Source organism: Schistocerca cancellata, chromosome 9, assembly GCF_023864275.1.
Source record: "Schistocerca cancellata isolate TAMUIC-IGC-003103 chromosome 9, iqSchCanc2.1, whole genome shotgun sequence".
Taxonomy (NCBI): domain Eukaryota; kingdom Metazoa; phylum Arthropoda; class Insecta; order Orthoptera; family Acrididae; genus Schistocerca; species Schistocerca cancellata.
This window is the reverse complement of record NC_064634.1, coordinates 297,677,709-297,704,156: the sequence shown is the minus strand read 5'-3', so window position 1 is coordinate 297,704,156 and position 26,448 is coordinate 297,677,709. Positions and strand designations below refer to the sequence as shown.

Sequence of the window (26,448 nt, the reverse complement as noted above, 5' to 3'; positions counted from 1 at the left end):
TGTAGTGAGGGAGAGAAATGAAAACCTTGCTCGTGGTATCTGAATGTGTTGTGGGTTGCATAAAACCCACAGGTAGGGGCAGCTGAATCCCCCTGTATTAAGTTTCATTCCCTTCCCTATTTAGTGCAAGACTGGGATAATCTGTGAACAGGGGTACGCCCGGTAATCAGCTAGCAGACCGTCTGATCAGTAGCGGTTTCCCCGGATGAGCGAGATGGGCCCTACTTTCGAAATCTGTAGCTGTCGGCGCGTCCAGATCGGCCACGCATCGCGGCTGCTTGCATTATTCGGTTGGGCCCCCGGTGCCCGCCTACCACCCGCTGAATTACTTAGCGCGATCGGTCGCCCCTGGAGCGAGCCGCCCACGCAGCTGCGCAAAAGCACGCCGTGACTCAACATCCCCGTGAGTGTACCGGGGGCGGCTGCGAGACCGGGAGGCGCCGGCGTGAGTCACGGGGCCGTCGGGGGCGGCGGTCAGTGTGCGCCGCCGCTGTTTGCGTATCCTGAAGGCGGGGGCAGGCGGCGCCAAAAATACTCTCGCCGCGCGCCGAGCGCCGCGCGCGAGCCGCCGCCGCCGCCGCCGTTCGCCGTCCGCGGTCCAGTACTGCATGAGGCTGCGCCGCGTCGCGGCACGTCACTTCCGCCGGTCCGCGTGGCGCACGGCCCCATCCAGCGCGCGCCGCGTCCGCCTGATAGCCGTGACGTCATCACCGACGGGGACCCGCGCCGACCTCGCTCCGGCTCTACTTGCACCCTCACCAGGTTATACGATCCGCTTGGCGACAGCTTCTCTCTCAGCTCCCGAATTAACATTTATCTTATAAAACCCATGCATAATGCTCTTTCAATCCTCTTATTACTTTATAAATGACTTAATATTTTCAATATTTGACGTTAAGCATGCAAACGAGAAAAGCCTTAGAAAATATTTTAAACTGTGTTCAAAATTTTTTTGGAATCCATAAGTGTTCCCATTAACAAACAGTGAACGAATATTGTCTCAGTAATTTGCGCTCCGTTCTACTCAAAAGCTATTTTTTTACGCATCTCAATGTTTATGACGTCATATCTTCTGAACTACGTGTCGTATGGTACAATTTTGCAGGTACATTCAGCGGTAAGTGCGAATGCTGTCTGCGGGATTTGTTGTGAATAGAATTTGTAGTAGAGAGTTAACAACTTAAAACGGCATGTCTGGTGAGGAAGTTTTACTGGATAAACAGCAAAAAATGTAGTAAACGGTAAACATTTTTCATTTCGTCATTTTGTGGAGGATGTCAGCTGGAAAAAGTTTCGTAAAGGTTTGAGATTATGTGTACACCAAGAATTACACTTTATTATCAAGTGAAACGAGATTTAGACAAAAAACTTTCCTTGGGAGGAGTGTTTTTACGCCTCAACGAGAACACTAATTAGTCAACCATATGATTACATTGGCACAATTATTCTATGGCATTTCTCCGATTGATTTAAGCACGAATTGTCTGTGACCTTGCCGACAGACTAAGTCTTAGGCACAATTTCAATAAAATTTCTTCTTTCAGAATATTGGGTTCCGGTATTAAGAACGAAAATCGTAAAGGAAGCTTAAGCAAACTATCAGCAACAAGCATCAACACAGTTATAGATTTCAACAAAGCTAAAGCTAATTTGTCCTTTTCCAAATTGAACGCCATTTTCGGAATGCATACTGTTACGTATTTTGTTACATGTTCAGTTAATATAATGTGTTACTTTCTTAGCAATTTTGCTATGTGTATGTCATACTGTTGGTATTACCCTGTAAGGGTGTCGATATTACACCCAGGCATCCGGAACAATACCAGCAGACTGAAGGCCTGAGAATGTTTATACAGCTCCAAAGGTATTCAACAATTTTCTGTTTTTCTGGTACAGCTATGCGTCTAACATTCCTACGTCCCACGGGGTGCCATGAATATTTCCAAAGAAGAGACAGGAAAAAAAAACCTCTTAATGTATCGATATTCCTCTAAAGGAACATCTAAGTTTTTTCCCCCCTGGAAGCCGTTAGGTACTCAAATCTCCAACTGGTAGCGTGTTTCGTGAACCGTATTAGCCGTGTATTAATACACATCTTTACTGTAGACGAGTAACGGTAAAAGAGTTTAACAATGCTGTTATTGTTGTGGCGTTCAGAAAGATTACTTGTTTGATGAAGCTCTCCAGGCTAGTCGATCGTGTACAAGCCTCTTCATCTCTGCGTAATTCGATAATAGATGATACTGACTACACATGACGTGTGATTTAGTTCACCAACAACTCGATCAGCTGACTTGTGGCTGCAGCCATTGCAGGCGGCTTCTGGAATACTGTTCAGTTTATCTTTGTCTTTATTATAACATTTTCAGGATAGATTACTTTTTTACAATGATGGTATCTTGTACAGTGTCTGGTTGCACTGAAAGATGTACGAAAGGAAGTAATATTTCGTTCCATAGGTAAAGCTGTTCTAAAAATACAGAAAAATAAAGACCGATACCGTTACGAAACAGATCTGAATGTCCCTCTATTTGACATTATGGTAAGGGTCATTATATATCTATTTCACAAAAATACGTGTGGAAATTTATGAAATATTAGTTGCAGGGAAGGCAATGGCAAACCACCTCCACTAGGACTTTGCCTAGTCGGCGGTGCGGGTTTCCCGCATCGTCCTCTTACGCTCCTCGGAGTATGGCACCTTGTCGTCAGTTGCAGCGACTCTCTTTTTTTCTGTTTCTGTTCAGTTTCATAACTTTTTCTTATGTTATCTCAAAGCCGGTTATAGTTTCCCACTGATGAAGTATGAAACTATTTGCACCCTTACTTCGAAGAGGGAGTATTTTAAGCCAAACGGCTACCCAAAGCTATGAAGCAAACATATTTTAAAACCTTTGCCGAGATATATCCATATGTTGAAAATTAAAATGTATGTTGGTCCTCAGATCTAAAAATCGAACTGCGAAGAATTTAGACAACAGGATTTTAAGATATAACTACAAGAATTTTCTCTATAACCAACGTTTTTAATACATCTCGCTTCTTGACATCGTATCGGTATCTGTACTGGATTAACCAAAAGTCATAGAAAATAAACGTTTATTTTGTATAATAACTGGATTCTTGTATAGAAATGACGTCGTTTCTTAGACAATCAAAATAAAACATTGTTGAGGAATCGTCAGAAAACTAAATGCTTCCAAACTAATAATTGCTTTTCTGGTCCTGTGAAAGAGGTGAACTAAATCACTCACTGTCCGACAAAAACAGGAATCCATTATATAGATCCAATTCTGTCGTTTGTAAAAAGAAAGAATCGTCAATACGGTGCTTCAAACCGTTCGTTACCCTTTCACCTGTCCAACAGGGCAGTTTGAACACGCCCTCTGAACGTAACTAGCGTTAAAAACATTCATGGATCCCGTGCGGAGAAACCGTGCACCTGTGACATTTTTGTCACATAAAGAAGTGTTTTTTTTCATCCCTGCAAACACTCTAATATTATGTACAAGTAGGTTTTTTTTTTTTACTCTCTGTATATGACAGCCTCGTGGTCTACATATAGCTACTTTAGGTCTGGCTGACGCTTCACCAGAGTGGATCTCGTCATCGGTGACATATCAACGCATATTCTCACTGTAAATGCCTCGACAGCTCATCGTAATGAGATATGCGGATCAAACTGCAGAGACAATTATCATCACTATTACGCTAGACGCCACACAAGAAATGTTTTCTAAGAAATCGACAACAAATTAAACCCTTATGAAAATGAGATAAGCGCAGGGAGCGCAATTTCTATACGACACAGTCTGTATGTCCAGTTTTTCATTCCATCTCGGAAGTTCCGTAATTACGTGTGTATCTTTGCTCCTGCTCACATCCGCATATCAAATGCCATGTTTGGCTTTACGCTCCAACAACATCTATGCCATTGGAACAGAAACATAGTTCATTTCAGAAATAGAAAATGCAATTTCTTCCTGCAGAATGTTATAAGGCGCACATTTCTAACTACTTTAATTTTGGGAAATACATTGAAAATATATAATAAATGATTATGTATGCACCATTTATAAATAAAATCATGAAGAAACTCATACTCGTATTTAATATTATCTAGACATGATTATTGGCTATTTTTCATATAAATTCAAACAGACGTCGGTGCTACCTGTAGTCAATTCTTCGAACTGCTATAATATTCAGCTTCTTGTAAAGCACATGAAATTTTGAAATTTTGAAATTTTAATCGTGATGCAGAGCAGAAAATGGAAACACTCCACCTTTCATGGTACCGACACTGTTAACCAACTTATAACGTGAACGTACCTTTAACGATTGTGTTACAGTCGATCTCACAAGCGAGAATATGTTGGATCATATATGGGCCTCATGGTTTCACCTGTAAATAGGGCACAGAACTTGTGATCAATACTCACCTTCAGAGACTAATGAAGATAAAATGAGTATTTTCAAGTAACAATAAACAGGTAAACAAAAGTACAAATAGGAACAATATTTCTGAGTACTCCATTAGCCTGGTATTCAAAAAGATACGCAGAAGAAAGTTCCACGTTTTTGACAATATATCTCTCTCACCCCATGAGATGAGAACGTCTCTTGAAACTATGTCAATACGCACTATTAAGTCAACAACCAATGAACAGTACTTCCGACCGTTAGCTTCTTCCTACTGTATTCAGGCTGAAAAATTATAAACTCTGCTCACAAATTTTCACTTATACCCAGCTGCACTTAGTCTAGTGCAATGGGGAATGTAAATCACTAGTGAGTCTTGTGTTTTTTGGATACTGTAATAAATATTATGCTCTAAGATCCAGGACGGTGTCCATTGGCATAGTACTTAGTGCAGTAGTGATCATAACCATCATTTATATGTACAAAGTAATATGAAGAACTTAACTTGTTGTAATATTTCAATCAAATGGCCTTCCGAGGACAGAGCTTCCCATTCCTTTTAGACCTTCTTCATGCTGTAGAACCAACATCTTGGGCAGAGAAGATCATCGATCATAGAGTACTAGCTATCCAGTATTACACAGTCGCATCGTTGCATAATGAATAAAATGATACTAAACACGGACAACTGCCTTATACTTAACAATGAAATTCGCCAAATAGACGTGCAATTGAGATGTTATTTTATTTTATTTTCACTACCAGTTTCGACAATTCATTATGTCATCTTCAGGCCCCTATGCACCTTTCAATAATAACCGAAGGAAGCACTTGAGCTAGGAATTCATGACATACAGAAACATGTCCCAGTATGCCAGTTTCGATTATTTTTGAGAGATGCATATGGGGCCTGGAAATGGCATAGTGAAGTGCCGAAACTGGTAGGGAAAATAAACGTGTGTTTGCCGAATTTCATTGTTAAATGTTTGACAAGGCACTGTCCGATGTCCATAATGTTTCAACAGAGACTGCCTTGTACATCTGATGCTCTACATCTTGTATATACTGGAAAAGGACGTTTTGATTAAAGATTGACTGAAGCTGCACAAAATGAATTTTTGCTGTGTCGAATTGGTATGCGACTAAGCCTATCTTCCGTAACACCGGAAAAGATTAAACCTTTCATGGTAATCAACGTGCAATACAAAGATATGGATTCGCTTGGACATTCTTCGGTGCATCATGAACGTACCGTGTCACAACTGGTCCATTATTGTATTCGTGCTACCTTGGACTTACTTGCTATGGAAGGCAAAATGTTTGCCAGTTTCGCTAAACGGTCGATTACAGGTATCTACCTGAGAAGATTTTGTATAAATTGCGTGCCCTATAGTTTCGTCGGTGTTTGTGAGTGCACTGGTGGTACTATCGTAATTTTATGAAGAAACCGTCCAGCTGCGAATAGGACTTGTGCAGTGAGGGTTCCGTACAAACTTAATTTTGTATACAGACAGTCCATCCACTTCGGGAATCGAGAACTTTGACGATTTTTGCCTGTTATGCTACGTTGATACTGGTAACATACTGGTCACAGGGATTCCAAGACTTCCCAGAATGTTTCAATTTCAAATTTTAAATCGGATAACAAATGGCAAAAGAAATATTTTTTCGTTTGGTATAACTAGAAGAAGGAATTAGTTGGTAGGGCATATTCTGAGGCATCAAGGGATCATCAATTTAGTATTGGAGGGCAACGTGGAGGGTAAAAATCGCAGAGGGAGACCAAGAGATGAATACACTAAACAGATTCAGAAGGATGTAGGTTGCAGTAGGTACTGGGAGATGAAGAACCTTGCACAGGGTAGAGTAGCATGGTGAGCTGCATCAAACTAGTCTCTGGATTGAGGACCTCAACAACAACACAATGAGAAATTAACAATTTTCTGATTTTTTCCTTTACTTGTGCTGTCAAACCATACTTCTTGCCAGATATCATGATTCTACGTGAAGGGAAAGTACCCACAAGTTTTTAATGATTAGATTACATTAGATTAGTTTTTCGTTCCATAGATCCGTGCTGAGGAGATCCTCGTGGATGTGGAGCATGTCAATTTTTTTTTTTCAAGCTGAAATAACAGTACTAATAGCATGAGTATATACAAAAAATAATTTTTAAGCTGAAATAACAATATTAATAGTATGAGTATATAATGAGTATATACAATACATCATTTGTTTCTGTTAAAAAAATTCGTCAATGGAGTTGAAGGAGTTGGCCACTAGTAAGTCTTTGAGGCTCCTTTTAAACTGATCTTTAATTGTAACTAAATTTTTTATGTTTGCTGGCAAATTATTGAAGATGAGTGTTCCTGAGTAGTGGACCTCTTTTTGAACTAAAGTAAGTGCTTTTTAAGTCCTTGTGTAGATCATTTTTGTTCCTGGTATTGTATGTATGAACGGAGTTGTTTGTTGGAAAAAGAGATATATTATTTACGACAAATTTCATTAAGGAGTAAATATACTGAGAGGCAGTAGTTAGTATACCCAGTTCTTTGAAGAGGTTTCTACAGGACGTCCGTGAATTTACTCCACAAATAATACGTACACGCTTTTGGACTCTGAAAACTTTTGTTTGACTTGAAGAGTTACCCCAAGATATTATACCATATGACATTATGGAATGAAAGTAGGCAAAGTATGCAAGCTTTTTCATTTTTATGTCGCCTGTGTCTGCTAACACTCGAATTGCAAATGCAAATTTGTTAAGGCGTTTTTGCAGTTCTGTGGTGTGCTCCTCCCAACTGAATTTATTATCAAGTTGTAATCCCAGGAGCTTGCAAGTATCAAAATATGTTACTTAAATGGAAGTGTCTTTTGACTGCATTGACTTAGAAGCCAAGGGACTGTAGAACTTAATACAAGACAGAAATTTCACGTGTATCCAATCCAATGCTGAGAAAAATGGTTTTAAAACGACACTTGGCGAGACAGACAGATAGATGAACAACAGAATGATTCAATGGGTGTTCCGATTTTACCGACTGAGGTACGGAACTCTAAGAAAGCTACTAAAACAGTGCTGAGACCTTTGGTAATTGTACATGAGTACCTTGAATTCCAAACAAGAGCTACAACGTCCACCAGCCATGACATGAATTTTTGGAATATCTTGCATGTGCAGTATAGGGTAGGAAAAGATAAAAGATTAGGGTTTAACTTCCAGTTAACGAGGAAATTGTTGAAACTCGGATCGATTAGGATGAGGAAGGAAATCGGCTGAGGGAATTTCAGAGAAACCCAAAGTTTTGAACATGCCTGCATGGTTAAATGACCTTAATAAATTAAAACAAATGAGCCCTCGGTCACAATTTTTTAGTATTATTAACCAGGTTTCAACGCTTCCAAAAGTGCCTTCAACAGAATAGACATTTAAAGTGGTCTATAATATAATTACAAATGTATGGGAAAAATATTTTATATAAAAAAATATAAGTACTGACTAACAATACAAGACAGAGGCAGTACTTACATGTCACGTACAAAATAAATAACAGGTTAGACGGGCTCTAGTCACAAAATATTTAAAAGGAATGTGTGAAAGCGAGCCTCTAAGGGCTGCTCATACCTGTACAGCCACATGTTGCAAAACAGAGGGGGGGTTGAAGTTTTAAGGTGGGTAGGTGTGTATGTGGTGGGAGGGAGGGGGGGAGGGGGGAGTATAATAGCATTCCGCCAGAAATGATCTTGGAGAAGAACTTCGAAAATTTTCGCGAGGTCAGAAGAGAGACCACATATCTTATCAGACTGTTCCTTCTTGTCAATGCTTTCCATATGAACCTCTCCCCACCAGCACTGCGGAGAACATCCTCATCTCTTATCGTATCAGTCTATTTAACTGAGAACCTGACCCGAAGGATCTATAAATGTCGTTCACGTAAAGAAAACGAACCATTAATTACTAAATTTGACCATCAAATATTCAGCGTAAACTGCTTTTGCTTTTAATTACGTTTAAACACACTAAAGCATTGAAATGTAGCGTTTGTAAATCATGGCTCCCGGGCGGAATACAGAAATTCGGCCCGCGTCTTGCCCGTTCTTTATTAGGAACGGCGGGGGATCGCGCTATCTGTCTCGCGACACTAAAACATCTGTGGGTTAACTTTTGACCGGCGTGTCCTAATGGAATTTATACTCGATTAAGACAATCAAAGATAATTTGAACTCCTATAGATTAAAGCACGAAGTTGACTGGAGAATCTAGTTAACAATCAAGGTAGACCCATAAATATACTTCACTCTTTTATCACTGCCTATCTGAGTCGTAATTTTATGATTGGTTTCAATCAGGGTCGTAGGAGTACAGTAGAATCAAAGAGAACTTGTTTTAACTCAGCTCATAACTGTCCCCCTGAAAACGAACTATAATTTACGAAGATACGGTTGCCAGCTCTGAGGGAGCAAATTACTTTAAATGTTTCTAAAAAAAAACTTTGATTTCATTTGAACTGTATAATAAATGTGTTAAGTTGTTTAACTTTCTCGGTTGCCAGCTCTGAGGGAGCAAATTAATTTAAATGTTTCTGAAAAAACTTTGATTTAATTTGAATTAACAACTGTGTAAGTTGTTTCACTTATAGGCGAGATCGATCAATGCTGCTCAGTAAATTTCGTAGCACTGTGGCTGCCATTTTGCATTTGAATTTATGAGCAAAATTTTCAGTTATTTAGAACTTACTGATTCTACGTTTCGAAAGAAACCACCCATTAAGAAATCAACATAGTCCATTGCGACCGCTATTTGATACTAAAATCAAATCAGTTCTGAAGGAGCAAATATTTTATGATTAAGCATTTAAGTTACGACTGATAACGATTGTTGTACCAATTAAATACTCTCTGAAAACTCTCACAGAACGTTTATAAAAATATTATGATCAAGAAAGAGGATGTGAAATGAATCCTGGGAGAATAAATTAATTTGAATAAACTGTATCTATTCTCAAAACGATTGCACCATTTGAATCAAAATTATTGACTGAAAATCTCCACAATTGTAATTTGCTTACAATTACGTAAATGTTCTTTCCTTGTATGCTGGAGGAGTTGTAGTGCTGTAGATGTAATTTTGTGGCTGGTGGTTGGTTCTTCACATCTCAGTATTGATGGAAAAGAATGCAATGAGCCACTTTGCTCCCCTCCGCCATTACGCTTACAGATGCAGTGTCCAACATTTCCATCTAGGTGAAGTGAAGGAAATCTTGCATTCCTTGCCTCGTACTTTTAAGAGGCTGAAACGTCCCCTTAGAACAATTTATACACGACTGTGCTTAACCTGACACACAATATTATTTAGCGCAACGCAATCTGACTTTCAAAAATTCCTACAAAAGAATGGCCCTGACTAACATTAAACTATACCTTTCACAAATAACTTACCTCACAAAAGTCTTCATTACTCGAACTACTGCAATACAGCGAGCGCCACTATTGCCAGCTAAATAAAAGATTCAAACTACAGAAGGCACTAACTACTGATAGGGATAGTTAGCAAATGAAAGATTTTAATAGAGAACAAACAATGTATTTACCTTAATAGTCATAATATATATATAGCAGTTCATGACAAATTACAAAACTCCGCCATCTCTCTCCCCACATCCACCACTGCTGGCGGCTCACCTCCAACTGCGCAACGCTACGCGCTGTTCACATCCAGCTGCCGCTGCCCAACACTACAATGGCAGACAACAATGCAAACTAGCCACAGACTGCACACAGCACAGCCAGTGATTTTCATATAGAGCGCTACGTAACGTTGCCGATAAGAAAACATAAACAGCTACTTACAAGGCGACCTTTTATTCCAGATGAAACAGCCGCACCAAACATTGGCGTCGTAAGACACAAGTTTACCAGACACATTCTCTACACCTCAGAATATACGAACAGTCAGATGTGCAAGCCCGCATCCAGAAGACTCTACAATTGAAGCGCTGAGAACTATAAACGCTTAAAGTCCACCGTCATCGATTTTGAAACCCATTCTCCTGACGTCCATTGATCTTATGGTGAACCAGCCTTATCTGTATCTGTAACCCCACGCTGTATATAGGAACATTCACGAAAAGCTGCCTCACCGATTTCTCGGATGTTCATTTCCATAACGGCCGAAAGAACAAACCATAATTTTGTTGCTCTGTGCTAGTCAGTTGCTGTCTAGGGTAGACAATATAATTTCGTGTCTATATCCATGTACATAGTAGTAATACTTCATAACTAGAGGTGTACCGGCAGTTTTACTTGAACCTCAAGTGGCAGAACGAGCTTAATGACAACGGTGATAACGAGGATCATGAAGTCTTTGAATAGGTCATAACTGTGTGTGTGTGACGCTTTAAATATCTGTGCTTTATTAGTAAAGTGAGAGAACATTTCTCGTGAAGAATGTTCTGAATCTAATTTCACATTAATTATAAACTTTACGACAAGCAAAACACTATTGTCACTATCCTATATACTGATATTTTGCGAATTAACATTAATAATAAATATAATCTTAAATATTAATTTATGTTTCATAACATATTGTTTTTCGTAGGAAGTGTAGGATTTTGGTACTTGGTTAAAAACAGTTTATACCTACGAGATGGTGGTTTCTCTATAAATCTGAGTTTCACAAAGATCTATTTTTCTGAAAACTTTGTTTCTGCGCTTTGGGCCGTTATGGTTCTCAGTGCCTAAATTGTTCTTTCTTTTCCGTTTTCTTGCTCACCACGCTGCACTGAAAGGTCATTTTGACAATTCGGAGCTAAAACCCACAATGGAGCCCCGCACTGCCGCCGTTTATACAAACTGGTTATTCTTCTGTTGACTAGCCCTGAGATATTAATAGTCACTTTACAATAAATAAATAAACATTGTAATACCGTTAAGAATAGTAACCATTTCTTTATACTTTTCCATCTTTATTTAGGTGATAACAAATAATATTAAATAGCTGAATAGTTGAATAATCCGTATCGACTTTTGTACTTTAGATAAAATTTTTAAAAATTTTCTTGAAAATTATTTATGATTTTAACTGATACGTTAGAAGCACCACATCTCATACGCTTCCACCCCCTTGTTTTCCGGTTTCCTCACAGTCCATGATTCACTTTTATACAATGCTGTGCCCCAAAAGTACATTCTCAGAAATTTCTTCCTCAAATTGAGGTCAATGTTTAATATCAGTACTTTCGATTTGGCCAGGAATGCCCTCTTTCCCTATGCTAGTCTAGTTTTTATGTCCTCCATGTCTGATCCGCCGTAAGATACTTTGCTTCCAAGGAAACAGAATTCCTTCACTTCGTCTATTTCGCGGTCCAAAATTCTGACATCGATTGGTAACCTGATTTCTACCATTCTTTTACTTTAGTCTTTCTTTGGTTTAATCTCACATCTCAGTGCACGCTCATAAAGCTGTTCATTCCATTCTGTATGTCCTAAAATTCTTACTCACTTTCACTGAGGATGGCAGTCTCATCAGCGAATCTTATACTTGATAGGATTTCACCATTATTTATATCGCTTCTTGATCTTTCTGTTCTTTCAGTTGTTGCTTCTTGGACGTATAGACTGAACAGTAGGGCTGCAGACCACGTCTCCGTCTTACAACATTTCTAATCCGACTACTTCGCTGTTGATCTTCCAGTCTCATTTTCCTCCCTAGGTTCTCGTACATATCGTACTCCAACAAGAACAACCCAAAAATGCATACCGGAGAACATTCTACTTAAAAAATTAATTCTATAAAACTTATATTGAAGTATTATAAGCTTCCTTTAAATTTCAAGAAAGTATTGTTGACAATAAACAAAAAAAAAAAGTTCAAATGTGTGTGAAATCTTATGGGACTTAACTGCTAAGGTCATTAGTCCCTAAGCTTACACACTACTTAACCTAAATTATCCTAAGGACAAACACACACACCCATGCGCGAGGGAGGACTCGAACCTCCGACGGGACCAGCCACACAGTCCTTGACTGCAGCGCCTCTGAAGGCTCGGCTAATCCCGCGCGTGACAGTAAACTCCATTCCATTCATTCCATTTTTCGTGTTCGTTGGGACCCTTCAGACGTATTTCTTAGTGATGTAAACTAAAGATGCCGTTTTTCGACTTGTGTCCCTTTTCTTTCCGGGGTGCGATATTGTACATTAAACCGTCTTTCTCTACAGATTACACCTATTTTCCTGAGAATCTCGAGTATCTCGTACCAATTTACACTGTCAAATACTTTTTGTAGGTCGACAAATCCTATGAACGTCTCTTGATTCTTTTTATGTCTCGCTTCCATTACCAGCTGCAACGTCACAACTGTCTCCCTGGTGCTTTTACCTTTCCTAAAGCCAATCTGATCATCTGCTAATAAGTTTTCTATTTTTTTTAAAATGTCGCGAAATTTGGCGTGTTACCTGCTTCGTAGCTGAGTGGTCAGCGCGACAGATTGCCATGCAGGGAATCCTGGTTCGATTTCCGGTCGGGTTGGAGAGTTTATCCACTCGAGATCTGGGTGTCGTGTTGTTCTCGCCATCATTTCATCATCGACGCACAGGTTGCCGAAATGGCGTCAAATAAAAAGATTTGCAGCAGGCGGACAGACGGAGCACTCCTACCAATAATCCGCCTTGACCAAAACACAACATTTTTTTTTAATTCCCCAAACACGTTCCGCTGTCGTTTCAGCGGCGTCAGTGATTTTTTTTCGTTATAATCTAATGTTGTTGTTTTGGTTCACAGTTTTCAATGTGATTGAGGAACATGTTGGTTAGAAGTCCACCGACTGGTGATCGCATGAGAAGTCATCCAGTTATGAGTAGAACTGGTGGTCAAATTAGAAATAGTTTTGCTCTGTGATTAATTTTAGAATTCTAGCTATTTTCGGGGGGATGTTGGGAAGGACATTATATTGTTCTAATTCCTGTTTGATGATGCTGATGGTCTTAGTGGTGCGGATATTCATGTACACGTCGAATGATGTATGGCGGTTGTGGGTATGTTGCCGTTATTGGTTTTTTGTATCAGCTGTTCGGTTTTGCGTGCGCTTCTGTGTATGTTTCTGTAACTATGCGTATGTTTCTTTACCTGGGTGATATGTGGGTTCACTTCTGAAATTTACCACCGGACGTATAAGAGTGTCCTCCTTGTTGAGCTTTTGTACGCGAAGGAACTTGCTCCCCTCCTTGCAGCGGTGTACCGTAGGTCTCTAGAAGAGCGTAGCGTTCCAAAGGATTGGAAAAGGGCACAGGTCATCCCCGTTTTCAAGAAGGGACGTCGAACAGATGTGTAGAACTATAGACCTACATCTCTAACGTCGATCAGTTGTAGATTTTTGGAACACTTATTATGTTCGAGTATAATGACTTTTCTGGAGACTAGAAATCTACTCTGTAGGAATCAGCATCGGTTTCGAAACAGACGGTCGTGTGAAACCCAGCTCGCGCTATTCGTCTACGAGACTCAGAAGGCCAAAGACACGGGTTCACAGGTACGTGCCGTGTTTCTTGACTGCCGCAAGGCGTTCGATACAGTTCCCCACAGTCGTTTAATGAACAAAGTAAGGGCATATGGACTATCAGACCAATTGAATGATAGGATTGAAGAGTTCCTAGATAACAGAACGCAGCATGTCATTCTCAATGGAGAGAAGTCTTCCGAAGTAAGAGTGATTTCAGGTGTGCCGTAGGGGAGTGTCATAGGACCGTTGCTATTCACAATATACATAAATGACCTTGTGGATGACATCGGAAGTTCACTGAGGCTTTTTGCAGATGATGCTGTGGTGTATCGAGAGGTTGTAACAATGGAAAATTGTACTGAAATGCAGGAGGATCTGCAGCGAATTGACGCATGGTGCAGGGAATGGCAATTGAATCTCAATGTAGACAAGTGTAATGAGCTGCGAATAAATAGAAAGATAGATCCCTTATCATTTAGCTACAAAATGGCAGGTCAGCAACTGGAAGCAGTTAATTCCATAAATTATCTGGGACTACGCATTAGGAGTGATTTAAAATGGAATGATCATATAAAGTTGATCGTCGGTAAAGCAGAAGCCAGACTGAGATTCATTGGAAGAATCCTAAGGAAATGCAATCCGAAAACAAAGGAAGTAGGTGACAGTACGCTTGTTCGCCCACTGCTTGAATACTGCTCAGCAGTGCGGATTCCGTACCAGATAGGATTGATAGAAGAGATAGAGAAGATCCAACGGAGAGCAGCGCGATTCGTTACAGGGTCATTTAGTAATCGCGAAAGCGTTACGGAAATGATAGATAAACTCCAGTGGAAGACTCTGCAGGAGAGACGCTCAGTAGCTCGGTACGGGCTTTTGTTAAAGTTTCGAGAACATACCTTCACCGGAGTCAAGCAGTATATTGCTCGCTCCTACGTATATCTCGCGAAGAGACCATGAGGATAAAATCAAAGAGATTAGAGTCCACACAGAAGCATACCGACAATCCTTCTTTCCACGAACAATACGAGACTGGAATAGAAGGGAGAACCGATAGAGGTACTCAGGGTACCCTCCGCCACACACCGTCAGTTGGCTTGCGGAGTGTGGATGTAGATGTAGATGTAAATGTAGGTGTCTTGAGATTCTTCTGTTTTAACCATTTCACACTCTGTTTTGTGAACATGTGCGCGATATTTTTTTTAGAAGGGTCTGTGTATAACAGGCGTACTAATATTTTCGACTACTGAGAACATTGACATCATCAAAAAAACAATTAGAACAACATAATTCTCAAACCTCACATAAAAGAAATAGCTACCATTCTAAAACTAATTACAAAGCAAACCTATTTCTGATCTAACAACCAGTTCTACTCACGACAGGATGGACGTCCCATGGGGTCGCCGGTCAGTGGACAACTAGCCAACATCTTCCTCAATCACAATGGAAACAAAATATTTGAACTGTGAAACAAAACAACTGCATTAAATTACAATAAAAAAGACCTAACGACTATGCTGGCACTTCAGCGAAACATGTCTGAGGAAGAAAAAAGAAAATAAAAATTGATTTGTTCAAGGTGGACCCTCTCCAAAAGCAAATCTATTTCTAAGCAAACACGGACAGAAGAGCTTAAACCTCAAGATCATAGTATTTTATATTCGAATTTTGAGTATTTCGTAAGAAATAAACCACTGACGATAATTTCGTAGAGAGGTGTTTCCAAGATCCCCCGCAATATTTCAGAGTATTACGGCAGACGTAACAGTAAATGTACGTTAGATACTCTAACTACAGCTGTATCCGCTCAATGGTCATCAGTCGCCTAGAACTTAGCACTAATTAAACCTAACTAACCTAAGGACATCATACACATCCATGCCCGAGGCAGGATTCGAACCTGCGACCGTAGCGGCCACGCGGTTCCAGACTGAAGCGCCTTTAACCGCACGTCCACACCGGCCGGCTATTGCGGAGTTGCATATGTCTCTGAAATCAGTTTTATATTTACATTAGCGAAGTAATTTTATATTCGCAAATTTATAATTAATATAGCTGTAGCAGAAACAAGCGAAATGGCACCTAATTTAACTGTGCACTTACATGACGCTTTGTAGCTGTCTACCGGTAACAGGCTAATACCTGGGAGATGTACTAATTTTCCAGGAAAAGTGTTGAGTATTCGTTAGTATACCACACGGTCCCATTCACTATTTATCGCACATCTGTGGCGGAAAAGCAAATCAGTGATAACATCTACGTGACACGCACGGGCTTGTCTCGTGGCGATAAAGGCGATAAGACAACAAGGATTGCACAGCTTTTCGTATGTGTTCCCAATCTTCTGTTGGATTTTCCGTTAATATGTCATCCAGATTTTCATATCTGTATGGATAGTTCTACGTACCACGATATTGCCCATCGGCGAAATGGTGTCCATTGTTTGCATCTTGCCTTCCCTAGCGATATTAGAGAAACGCAAATTTGCTACTACACACCCAAATTTTATTTTCTCGTGCGCGTACCAGTGCAATATCTCAACTAGTAATTGGAATTTTTCTCGTTTTTCCTCTGGTGCATCAAGAAAGCTTTTTGTCATCGACGCTTTCCGTGATAACGTAGATTGTTGTGGGAGCGTTCTGTCTTTATATACTGGTCTAAACCCGTTTTCCACGTCAGTTAGGCAGACTTTTAGCCATCCAAGTGAAAATCAACATCTGAAAGGAAATAATGTATACAGTAGGAGTGACAGAAAAAACTGTGAGTTATGTGATAACAGAAAAAGACGCAGGTGGCTAATGATTGCTGTTTATGTTGCAATCATAGCGAGTCGAGTCTGTAGGGAGTGCCGCGGAAACTCATCAACTTATGATCCATACACGCAGGGGCTGGACAAAAATACCAAAACACCAAAAGCACGACACATTACCGTGGCTGATACGGTGTAGGAAATCCATCGGCATTGAAAACAGCTTCAGATCGTTAAAGAATGGATAAATATGAATCCTGTATGGTTTTGAAGCGAATCTCATGCCATTCTTCCTGCAAAATAGAGGCAGGTCTAGGTAGCGATGACGTGGTGGACAGTGATCAGGCACCCTTCTCTCCAAAGTAGAGCACAAAATCTCAATAATACTGAGGTCTGGTGACCAGAGGCGATGCGACATTCGTCCTCGCTTGGCCAGGGGAGATGCGATATTCCGTTCTCGTACTCACAAAGCCAGTCGTGGACGATGCGTGCTGTATGAACACGGACCTTATTGTCTTGGAGCACAGCACACCACTGGTGAACGAACATTCTACACTAATGGCCATTAAAATTGCTACACCGGGAAGAAATGCAGATGATAAACAGATATTCATTGGACAAATATATTGTACTAGAACTGACATGTGATTACACTTTCACGCAATTTGGGTGCATAGATCCTGAGAAATCAGTACCCAGAACAACCACTTCTGGCCATAATAACGGCCTTGATACACCTAGGCATTGAGTCAAACTGAGCTGGGATGGCGTGTACAGGTACAGCTGCCCATGCAGCCTCAACACGATACCTCAGTTCATCAAGAGTAGTGACTGGCATATTGTGACGAGCCAGTTGCTCGGCCACCATTGACCAGACGTTTTCAATTGGTGAGAGATCTGGAGAATGTGCTGGCCAGGGCAGCAGTCGAACATTTTCTGTATCCAGAAAGGCCCGTTCAGGACCTGCTACATGTTGTCATGCATTATCCTGCTGAAATGTAGGGTTTCGCAGGGATCGAATGAAGGGTAGAGCCACGGGCCGTAACACATCTGAAATGTAGCGTCCACTGTTCAAAGTGCCGTCAATACGAACAAGAGGTGACCGAGACGTGTAACCAATGGCACCCCATACCATCACGCCGGGTGATAAGCCAGTATGGCAATGACGAATACACGCTTCCAATGTGCGTTCACCGCGATGTCGCCAAACACGGTTGCGACCATCACAATGCTGTAAACAGAAACTGGATTCATCTGAAAAAATTACGGTTTGCCATTCGTGCAACCAGGTTCGTCGTTGAGTACACCATCGCAGGCGCTCCTGTCTGTGTTGCAGCGTCAAGTGTAACTGCAGCCACGGTCTCCGAGCTGATAGTCCGTGCTGCTGCAAACGTCGTCGAACTGTTCGTGCAGATGGTTGTTACCTTGTAAACGTCGCCATCTGTTGACTCAGGGATCGAGACGTGGCTGCACGGTCCGTTACAGCCATGCGGATAAGATGCCTGTCATCTCGACTGCTAGTGATACGAGGCCGTAGGGATTCAGCACGGCGTTCCGTATTACCCTCCTGAACCCACCGATTCCATATTCTGCTAACAGTCATTGGATCTCGACCAACGTGAGCAGCAATGTCGCGATACGATAAACCGCAATCGCGATAGGCTACAATCCGACCTTTATCAAAGTCGGAAAAGTGATGGTATGCATTTCTCCTCCTTACACGAGGCATCACAACAACGTTTCACCAGGCAACGGCGGTCAACTGCTGTTTGTGTATGAGAAATCGGTTGCTGACATCAGCAGTCCCTTTCCTTTCCTTTCTTCCCCCTCCACCTTCAATTTATACAAGTATTACGAAAGTAAGTTTGTCTTTTTACAGTTCACCTGAGAGAAGTAGCGAAGTCAGTATTACCTCCCCTTGTTCGTACATTACTCCGGAACGGAACCTGGTATTTTCCGAGGTCTACTTCTACCAGTCTTTCCATTTTGTAAGTAATTTGAGTCACTTATGGAACTGATGGTTCTGTACTATTCCCACTCTGTCGGCATCTGCCTTCTTTGAAATTCTAATTACGTCATTCTTCTTGAGCTCTGTCTGTGTCCCGCACGTCAATGAGCACTGTGAAATTCGACTGCTGAAATAATGTAAAGTATGTGTTCATCGAGTAATCACAACACTGTGCCGTGGGCGTGTTACTACTGATATTACATCTCGATTGTACTATGGGAAGTTAAAATCATTATTTGCCATTATAGTGGTCCCCCTGACATGATGAATCATTTTTGAGTGAGGAACCACTGTCATTGCGAATTAACAAGATCCAATTACTTCAGGAAACACCGTATCGGGTGACGGACACTGTAAATAAAAGACAACAAACTCATACGAATGATCCATTAAGTTTCGGGTGTGCAGCCGCAAGAAATCTCCTTCTTCTTCTTCTAATATTTCGGCTGTATAACGTTCAGCCATCTTCAGAGTGAGCCGCAAGACTGCCGCTCCAGTTTCTTTTTTCCTTTATTGGGTTTCGATTCCCCCTAAGGGGGCGGGTTGGCAGCAGCTTATTACGCCGCTCTTCAGCATACAGAATTTTTTAAAAGGTTGAAGATAATAAAAAATAATAACAGTTGGCGATAAAATCGGTGACTTAAAGGTAAAAATGGCAGAAAATTCTGGAGCGTAAAACATAAAACACAGGGTCGATGAAGCTAATAAAACACACAGGAAGCAGAAAACCAATAGACAGACAATTAAAAAAACACGGCGACAGTCTGGGTTCTGTTCGGAAGAGAGCCGCTCCAGTGCTCGCTTCGTCCCTTTATACTCGTGTACCGGCGCGACTGCGCATGCGGCCACAGATGCAAATGCGCCAGAGACGTTGGTCGGCGGCAGAGACGTGCATAATGCGCGAGTTTGTATCTATGACTCCGCAGTTGATCTGTGTTGGCATATCGATATATCACTGTGAGCTGCACTGTGACGACGTCTTTGTGAGTTTATTAGAGCAAGTGCCGGATTCCATGATTTATCAAGATTGAAACCACTATCTCTATTAATTAAATTCGTCGTCAAGCGAATTTCAATCGCCTCCTTCACTATCGAGTCCCAAAAGGATGATGTAGTTGCCAAAATTTCGACGTTGTTGTGGTGTCACCGCCAGACACCACACTTGCTAGGTGGTAGCTTTTAAATCGGCCGCGGTCCGCTAGTATACGACGGACCCGCGTGTCGCCACTGTCAGTGATTGCAGACCGAGCGCCACCATACGGCAGGTCTAGAGAGACTGACTAGCACTCGCCCCAGTTGTACAGCCGACTTTGCAAGGAACGGTTCACTGACAACTACGCTCTCATTTGCCGAGACGATAGTTAGCATAGCCTTCAGCTACTTTTGCTACGACCTAGCAAGGCGCCGTATTCAATTGATATTGAGATTCTATTAATGTATCATCAAGAGCGATGTTCTACAAATGTGGATTAAAGTTAAGTATTCCAGAAGCTACGTACTTTTCTTTATAGCATTCATTACGTATCCTGTTTCAGACCTCACGCCAGCCTGCGTGAGTTTAAGCGCGTGCCTTTCGGCTTCCTCTCATTGTGTCTAGGCTGTCTTGTCTAGACACAACAGTTGTCATACAACATACTGTGACCATTATCAATACAGTGCTCTGCCACTGCCGACTTATTAGGTTGTAAAAGTCATGTGTACCTCCGGTGTTCTGTACATCTTTCTTGGACAGTACGAGTTGTTTGTCCGATGTAAGAAAGGCCACATTCACATGGAATTTTGTAAACTCCAGATTTTCGGAGCAGCAAATCATCTTTCACGGAGCCCACGAGTGCAGCTGTCTTGGGTGGAGGACGAAAAATCACTTTTACTTTGTGTCTGCCAAGGATGCGTCCTATTTTTGATGAGAGGCTACCCACATACGGCAGGAAGGCCATCGATTTAAAGGTTTCTTCATCTTCTTCTGCTTTCTTTGTGGCCTCTTTCGGTTTCATTTTTAGTGCCCTCTGTATTTGTTGTGGAGAGTACCCATTGTCATCAAACACTCTTTGTAAGTGGGAAAGTTCATCTTGCAGACTGCTTTCGTCAGAAATAAGATGAGCTCTGTGGGTCAAAGTTCGGAGAACACTCAATATCTGGGCAGGATGGTGGCAGCTATTTGCACGTAAATACAGATCGGTGTGCGTCGGCTTCCTATCTACTTCATGTCCCAAAGTGCCATCCTCTCTGCGCCGAACCAAAACATCCAAGAATGGAAGGCATCCCTCCTTTTCAATTTCCATTGTGAACTTTATTTGATCGTGGAGGGAGTTCAGATGTCTTAAGAAGTCTTGCAGGTTGTCTTCACCATGGGGCCAAACTACAAAGGTGTCATCAACATACCTCCAGAATACCGTGGGTTTCAAGTCAGCAGATTCAAGCGCCTTCTCCTCGAAGTCCTCCATAAATAAATTGGCCACCAGAGGGGATAAGGGACTACCCATGGCGACTCCGTTCGTCTGTTCAAAAAATTCGTTGTTAAATAAGAAATATGTGGAGGTCAGAACATGTTTAAATAAAGCTGAAATCTCTTTGTCAAAACTTCTTTCAATAAGCTGTAGAGATTCTGGAAGGGGAACCTTTGTAAATAAAGCCACCACATCAAAACTCACTAATATATCAGACGGGTTCATTTTCAATGATTTCAGTTTACTAATGAAGTCAGCCGAGTTTCTTATGTGGTGGGTACATTTTTCCACAAGAGGCCTCAACAATGATGCCAGATGTTTGGCAACGTCATAGGTCGGAGAGCCTATGTTACTCACTATGGCGCGTAGAGGGACATCTTTCTTGTGGACCTTTGGTAGTCCATAAAGTCTAGGAGGCACTGGACCACTTGGTTTCAATCTCCGAACAACTTCTGGTGGAAAGGGAGAATCATTCAGAAGCGAAACAGTTCTCTTCGCCACTCGATTAGTGGGATCCCTGCTGATCTTCCGGTACATGCTGTCACTCAATAAATTGTACATTTTATCAAGGTATTCGTCCCGAGACAATAAAACAGTAGCATTACCTTTATCTGCTGGGAATACCACCGTCTGAGTATCCAGGCGAAGCTTGCGTAGAGCAGCCCTCTCTGCCACAGATATATTGCTCCTTTGTGGGCGAGCCTTCATAATTGCACGGCATGTTTCACGTCTTATTTCCTCTGCTGAATCCGAGGGAAGTGGTCGAACAGCTTCTTCAATGGCGCTGATAAACGAAGGCAATGGCAGAACCTGTGGCGTGGGTGCAAAATTCAGTCCCTTACTCAAAACCATCATCGTAGCATCGTATAAAGGGACGAAGCGAGCACTGGAGCGGCGGTCTTGCGGCTCACTCTGAAGATGGCTGAACGTTATACAGCTGAAATATTAGAAGAAGAAGAAGGAGATTTCTTGCGGCTGCACACCCGAAACATAATGGTACAGTCTTTGCGCCGCCAAAACCTGAAGATGCATATCATACAAATGACTTTCTTTCTTTCCATCTGGGTTCTCTAAGGTGACCAATATTGCTTAGAATCGACAACCGTAAAGAAACTGCTAGCATCGTTTAGGGACAGAAAAATAATTGTTTTTATTTAGTTTATTTTAATTCAGTTTAAGTGTAATTTCTTGCCAATATTGGTCTTATTTTCTGGAGGCTTATTTGTAAAGTATGTCGTTTAAGTCTGTCTTATTCCATTGTTTTCTGTGCTATATTGAAAATTAACCAGTTATTTGGTACTATCGTTCTCAGACAACATCGAAATTGCACACTGTTTTCTACAACATGTTTCAAGTTTCGTCCTTGGATGGGTAATGGTGCTTGGAAGCGACGTTTAAGCTCCCCGGTGAAAAGTTTCTGAATAGTGTGCAAATTCAGCAGACATAGTGCAAGGTTATGTGAGCATCAGTTAAGAGTATAGCAGTTTCTTTCGACTTTATGGTGCTGTTGTTTGTTGTGCAACTCACTCTTTGGGATCGGAATTAGGAAGTCTTGAAGGCGAGTTATTATACAAAAGTACTATATTAGCGAATTATTAACCTGAGGCATTACAAATGGACTTACGTTCTCTGGGAAGAGGAAGCTTGACTTTGAGTACTGACCACAAGAAGAAAAGAGCAGCTCCTGCGCCAGTGAATGATACACAATGTGACAGTTTTGGTCACTGGCCAGCGAATGGGACAAGAAGGAAGATGTAGACTTTGCCCTCAGGGATAGTCAGCGTAAAATGCAGAAAATGTGGAACTGTTCTGTGTTTTTCACCAAAGCGGAATTGTTTTAAGTCATTTCACATGCAATAATGCAAAATGCAACCTTTCCTCAGCCACAGTAACATGTAGTAATTTTACTATAACCAATGCGCCTTTGGTGGGCAGTGACACATACGGGTAAAGTACGGTACTTTGAAACAATGAATATAAAACTGTTCATATGATCATATACGCATAGTTCAATACCTTAAAGGGTTAAAATACACCAGTCAGTTAATTATCATCGTCACACATCCCATTTATTTCCATTATGGGAAGAAAATAAACTGTAAGTTAAACCTATGAAAACTAATAACTCTGCATCAAGATACCATTGAAAGTTTTTCAAAAGAGAGCATTGTCATAAACTCAAACTTCTCTACCAAGACAATATGCTGTTAACCTCTCAACTGTTGCTACAGTACGAAAACAACCGCTTCGAGACTATATTTTACCATGGAAGACAACTGCCTTCAGCATAACAACAGACATTTGATGCTGTACGTATTTTCTGCTGGTATGTGAAACTGATTTTCCATTGCGTCCTGAAATGTTAACCTTAGTTGGCCGATTGAGGGAGGGGATTGTGGGGTGCGGAGGAAGCAAACCCAGACCCCACATAGGCCATCCCAGAGTAGCCGTTAGGGGCTGATTATATTTTTTCAGTGACGGGCTTTGCTGTACTCTTATCTCCCACGTCATATTATGTTCAACTTCCAGTGTTCTCTTGTGCTCATTGTGGAAGTTTTTGACTTGGTTCAGTGTACATGTGATCGCTAGTCATGGCCTGAAGTTAAATTCAATTTACTTATCCAATGTGTCATGTGGTCCACACGTACCACATAACGGATACGATGTGGTGTGTCTACGTTCTCTATACATTTCTTGCCATGCCTCTACCCACTATTAAAAAATGTGTAGTAATTCAATTACAGAAGACTGCAGTAGTAGGAACAGGATATTGAGTCAAGGGTAATTAAGTCATACTGCTTGTATAACAAGAGTAATGACACAGATCAGGTTTCAAAGAAAAGTAACACTGGAATCCTTATAAGCACAAATTAAGTTGCGGACGAAGCAAAGTGTCAAATGAGCCTATAATCTAATTACAGTATTAAAATTATTTCAACCTGTCACTAGCAGAAACAATGAAAATTTATCGAATTATTAGTACGACAACACCTTACTACACCAAGTAATTAAAATGGTTGCCGTTGGTCGAAATTCACCGAAAATGTACACAAATTCCGCTCTTTGCTACTACATTATGATAACACCAAAGCATTGCAGGTATTTTGAGAAAATAAATCGTGAGAAGTGACAAAAGAAATAGGAAATGCAGGTTTGGGAAAGCTACACACTATTTAAGTCTACATACAAGGTTAAAACCCCTTAAGATGTCAAACAGGAATACCTTGCTAAGTATATAAGGTATAAAATATTAACACTATCGTCATGTGTGTATAGAGGAATTATATTTCTCGTAGCAAAAATTGGTCCTTTGTTACACGTGTGTACGATTGCAAAACATTATGTAAGAATGATTGCCTAGATGGAAAATGGCTTCAAACCAGTAGAAAAGACCTGTAAGTAGGCTGACTAGTACTAAACAGAATGTCTTCAGAAGTAGGTTGAAGCAACAGGGGCTGCTTTCTTTTTAGTTTAACTGTACAAATGATTACGATTGGGAATTCAAATAGGCTAAGTAGTCTACAATGAAAGATTTTAGCACATGGCTGTAGTTGGTGCTACCTCGGAAATCGCAACATTCGTAAGGAAACAGTTATTTGTGACAAGGAAGAATATAAATAATGTTACAGGTCCATGTTCCAGTCACAGCCATTTATTACATCAATAATAACGTCCAACAATCTATTACAAACTCAAAGATAAAAGAAAAAAGAAACAAAACACTGCGTGTAGCGAGATTTGAACATATTTCACACCTATTACCCTATTCACATTTATCACTCTAACCACAAGACCATGGTGGTTACATGAACAGCGGAACGTTACTGATGTTTATACTAGTTCTCCTGACGGGTTTCGCCACCGTTGCGTCATTAACTGACATTATATATTCGAAGGTAACACGTCTGAGACAAATTTTCAATGCTCCGTTGCCTTGAAACAGCGCACTAGTTACTATAGCGTTGGTATCTTTGAAACGGACTTCATTATGGTGTTTCCATAGTTGTCGATGATACGAGTACAGCGTAGTTGGTCAGCGGAAATTTACGCCACCTTTTGTGCGGAATGCGTCAGATCCTAACGACAAGTTCACCCCGGGGTGTGGAGCCGTACAAGGGATGGGGACGGTGGTGACTGGTGAGGTTGGGAGGGGGGGGGGGTCGGGGTGCATAGGGGGGAGGGGGGAGGGGGGAGACAAACCACACCCACCTCTGACAGTGCAGGCACATTAACCTTTGCTTCACACTTCCGCAGTAGTATGTACACTTACCACAACGAAAGGAATCGGTGTGTAATAGAGTGAAGTCCAAAACAGTAAAAAGGTAGACAACAATGGTAACCTCTCTCCATTCCGTTAACTATATAAGTCTGCCTGTAATTAAAAACAAATGACAAGCGGCCGAAGCATTTAAACGTCTAACGGCTTCTACTGACTGAGGAGTAGGGAGCCAGTAGATCAACGGAACATTTAACGTACTGTGTTCTTTCAGCAGAAACCTTCTAGTCAGGGCCTAACTAGCCTGAAAGAACCAGGCCCTCCGATGATGAAGATACCCTGGCAATGGGATGGGAAAAACCGACCGGTTAAAACCAATACAGGTATTTTAGTTCTGAAGAGCCGGTACATTTTGATATTTCTTTGGTCCCGGTGACAATCGTTTTTTTTTTATTTTTTTATTAATAAAAAGGCAAAAAACTAAATATCAATTAGTCATACCAGCAGTGCTTTTAAATTAACTTTTGCTGTTGTATTCACTGTTTTGCTGTATGTTTTTAAAATTTTTTATATAATTGCCATTCTTGGCGTTATAGCAGGTTTAAATGGTCAGTAAAATTATCATTAGTCATTCGTTAGACTGCCACTACTCTGAGTTACCATCTTGTGAAGTTTACCAACATTTTGTCTCATCCATTTGGTGATCAGTTGCCTGGCTTTTTAAATTAACCTTTGCTATTGCATTGTTGTTTTACAGTGCGTTTGGTAAACTTTTTTATAATTGCCGTTTTTTGCGTTAAAGGCCTTCACCCATGACTGTGGTTACTTCCCTTAACATTCTAATTGGGATCACATTTTCTTGTTTTTAAAACATTATTTGCTGTGTCTGTATTTTATGTTCATTTGGTAAATTGTAACGCACTGAAAGCACTATTAATTACACAGTTGTATATTCTTGCATTAATAACGTGTGATATCTTATTTATTGCTGAGTCTGGAATTATCGTTTAAAATGCGTGGAATTGCAAAAGGGAACCAATAGTAACTGATTATGGCCCCATCCACAATCGTAACCGAATCCTGCCTTCCTTGACTACCAGGTTTC

The 26,448-nt window shown here is 40.9% G+C and overlaps 1 protein-coding gene across 1 annotated transcript in view; it reads left to right on the top strand.

The window, feature by feature from the left end:
- The first annotated feature begins 608 nt into the window (after positions 1 to 608).
- LOC126101367 (tyrosine-protein phosphatase non-receptor type 7-like) overlaps positions 609 to 26,448 on the top strand; it is a 385,674-nt gene continuing 359,834 nt past the window's right edge. The window contains exon 1 of the mRNA XM_049912035.1: positions 609 to 762. Coding sequence (XP_049767992.1) covers positions 609 to 762 — 154 coding nt within the window. The remainder of the gene's footprint in view (positions 763 to 26,448) is intronic.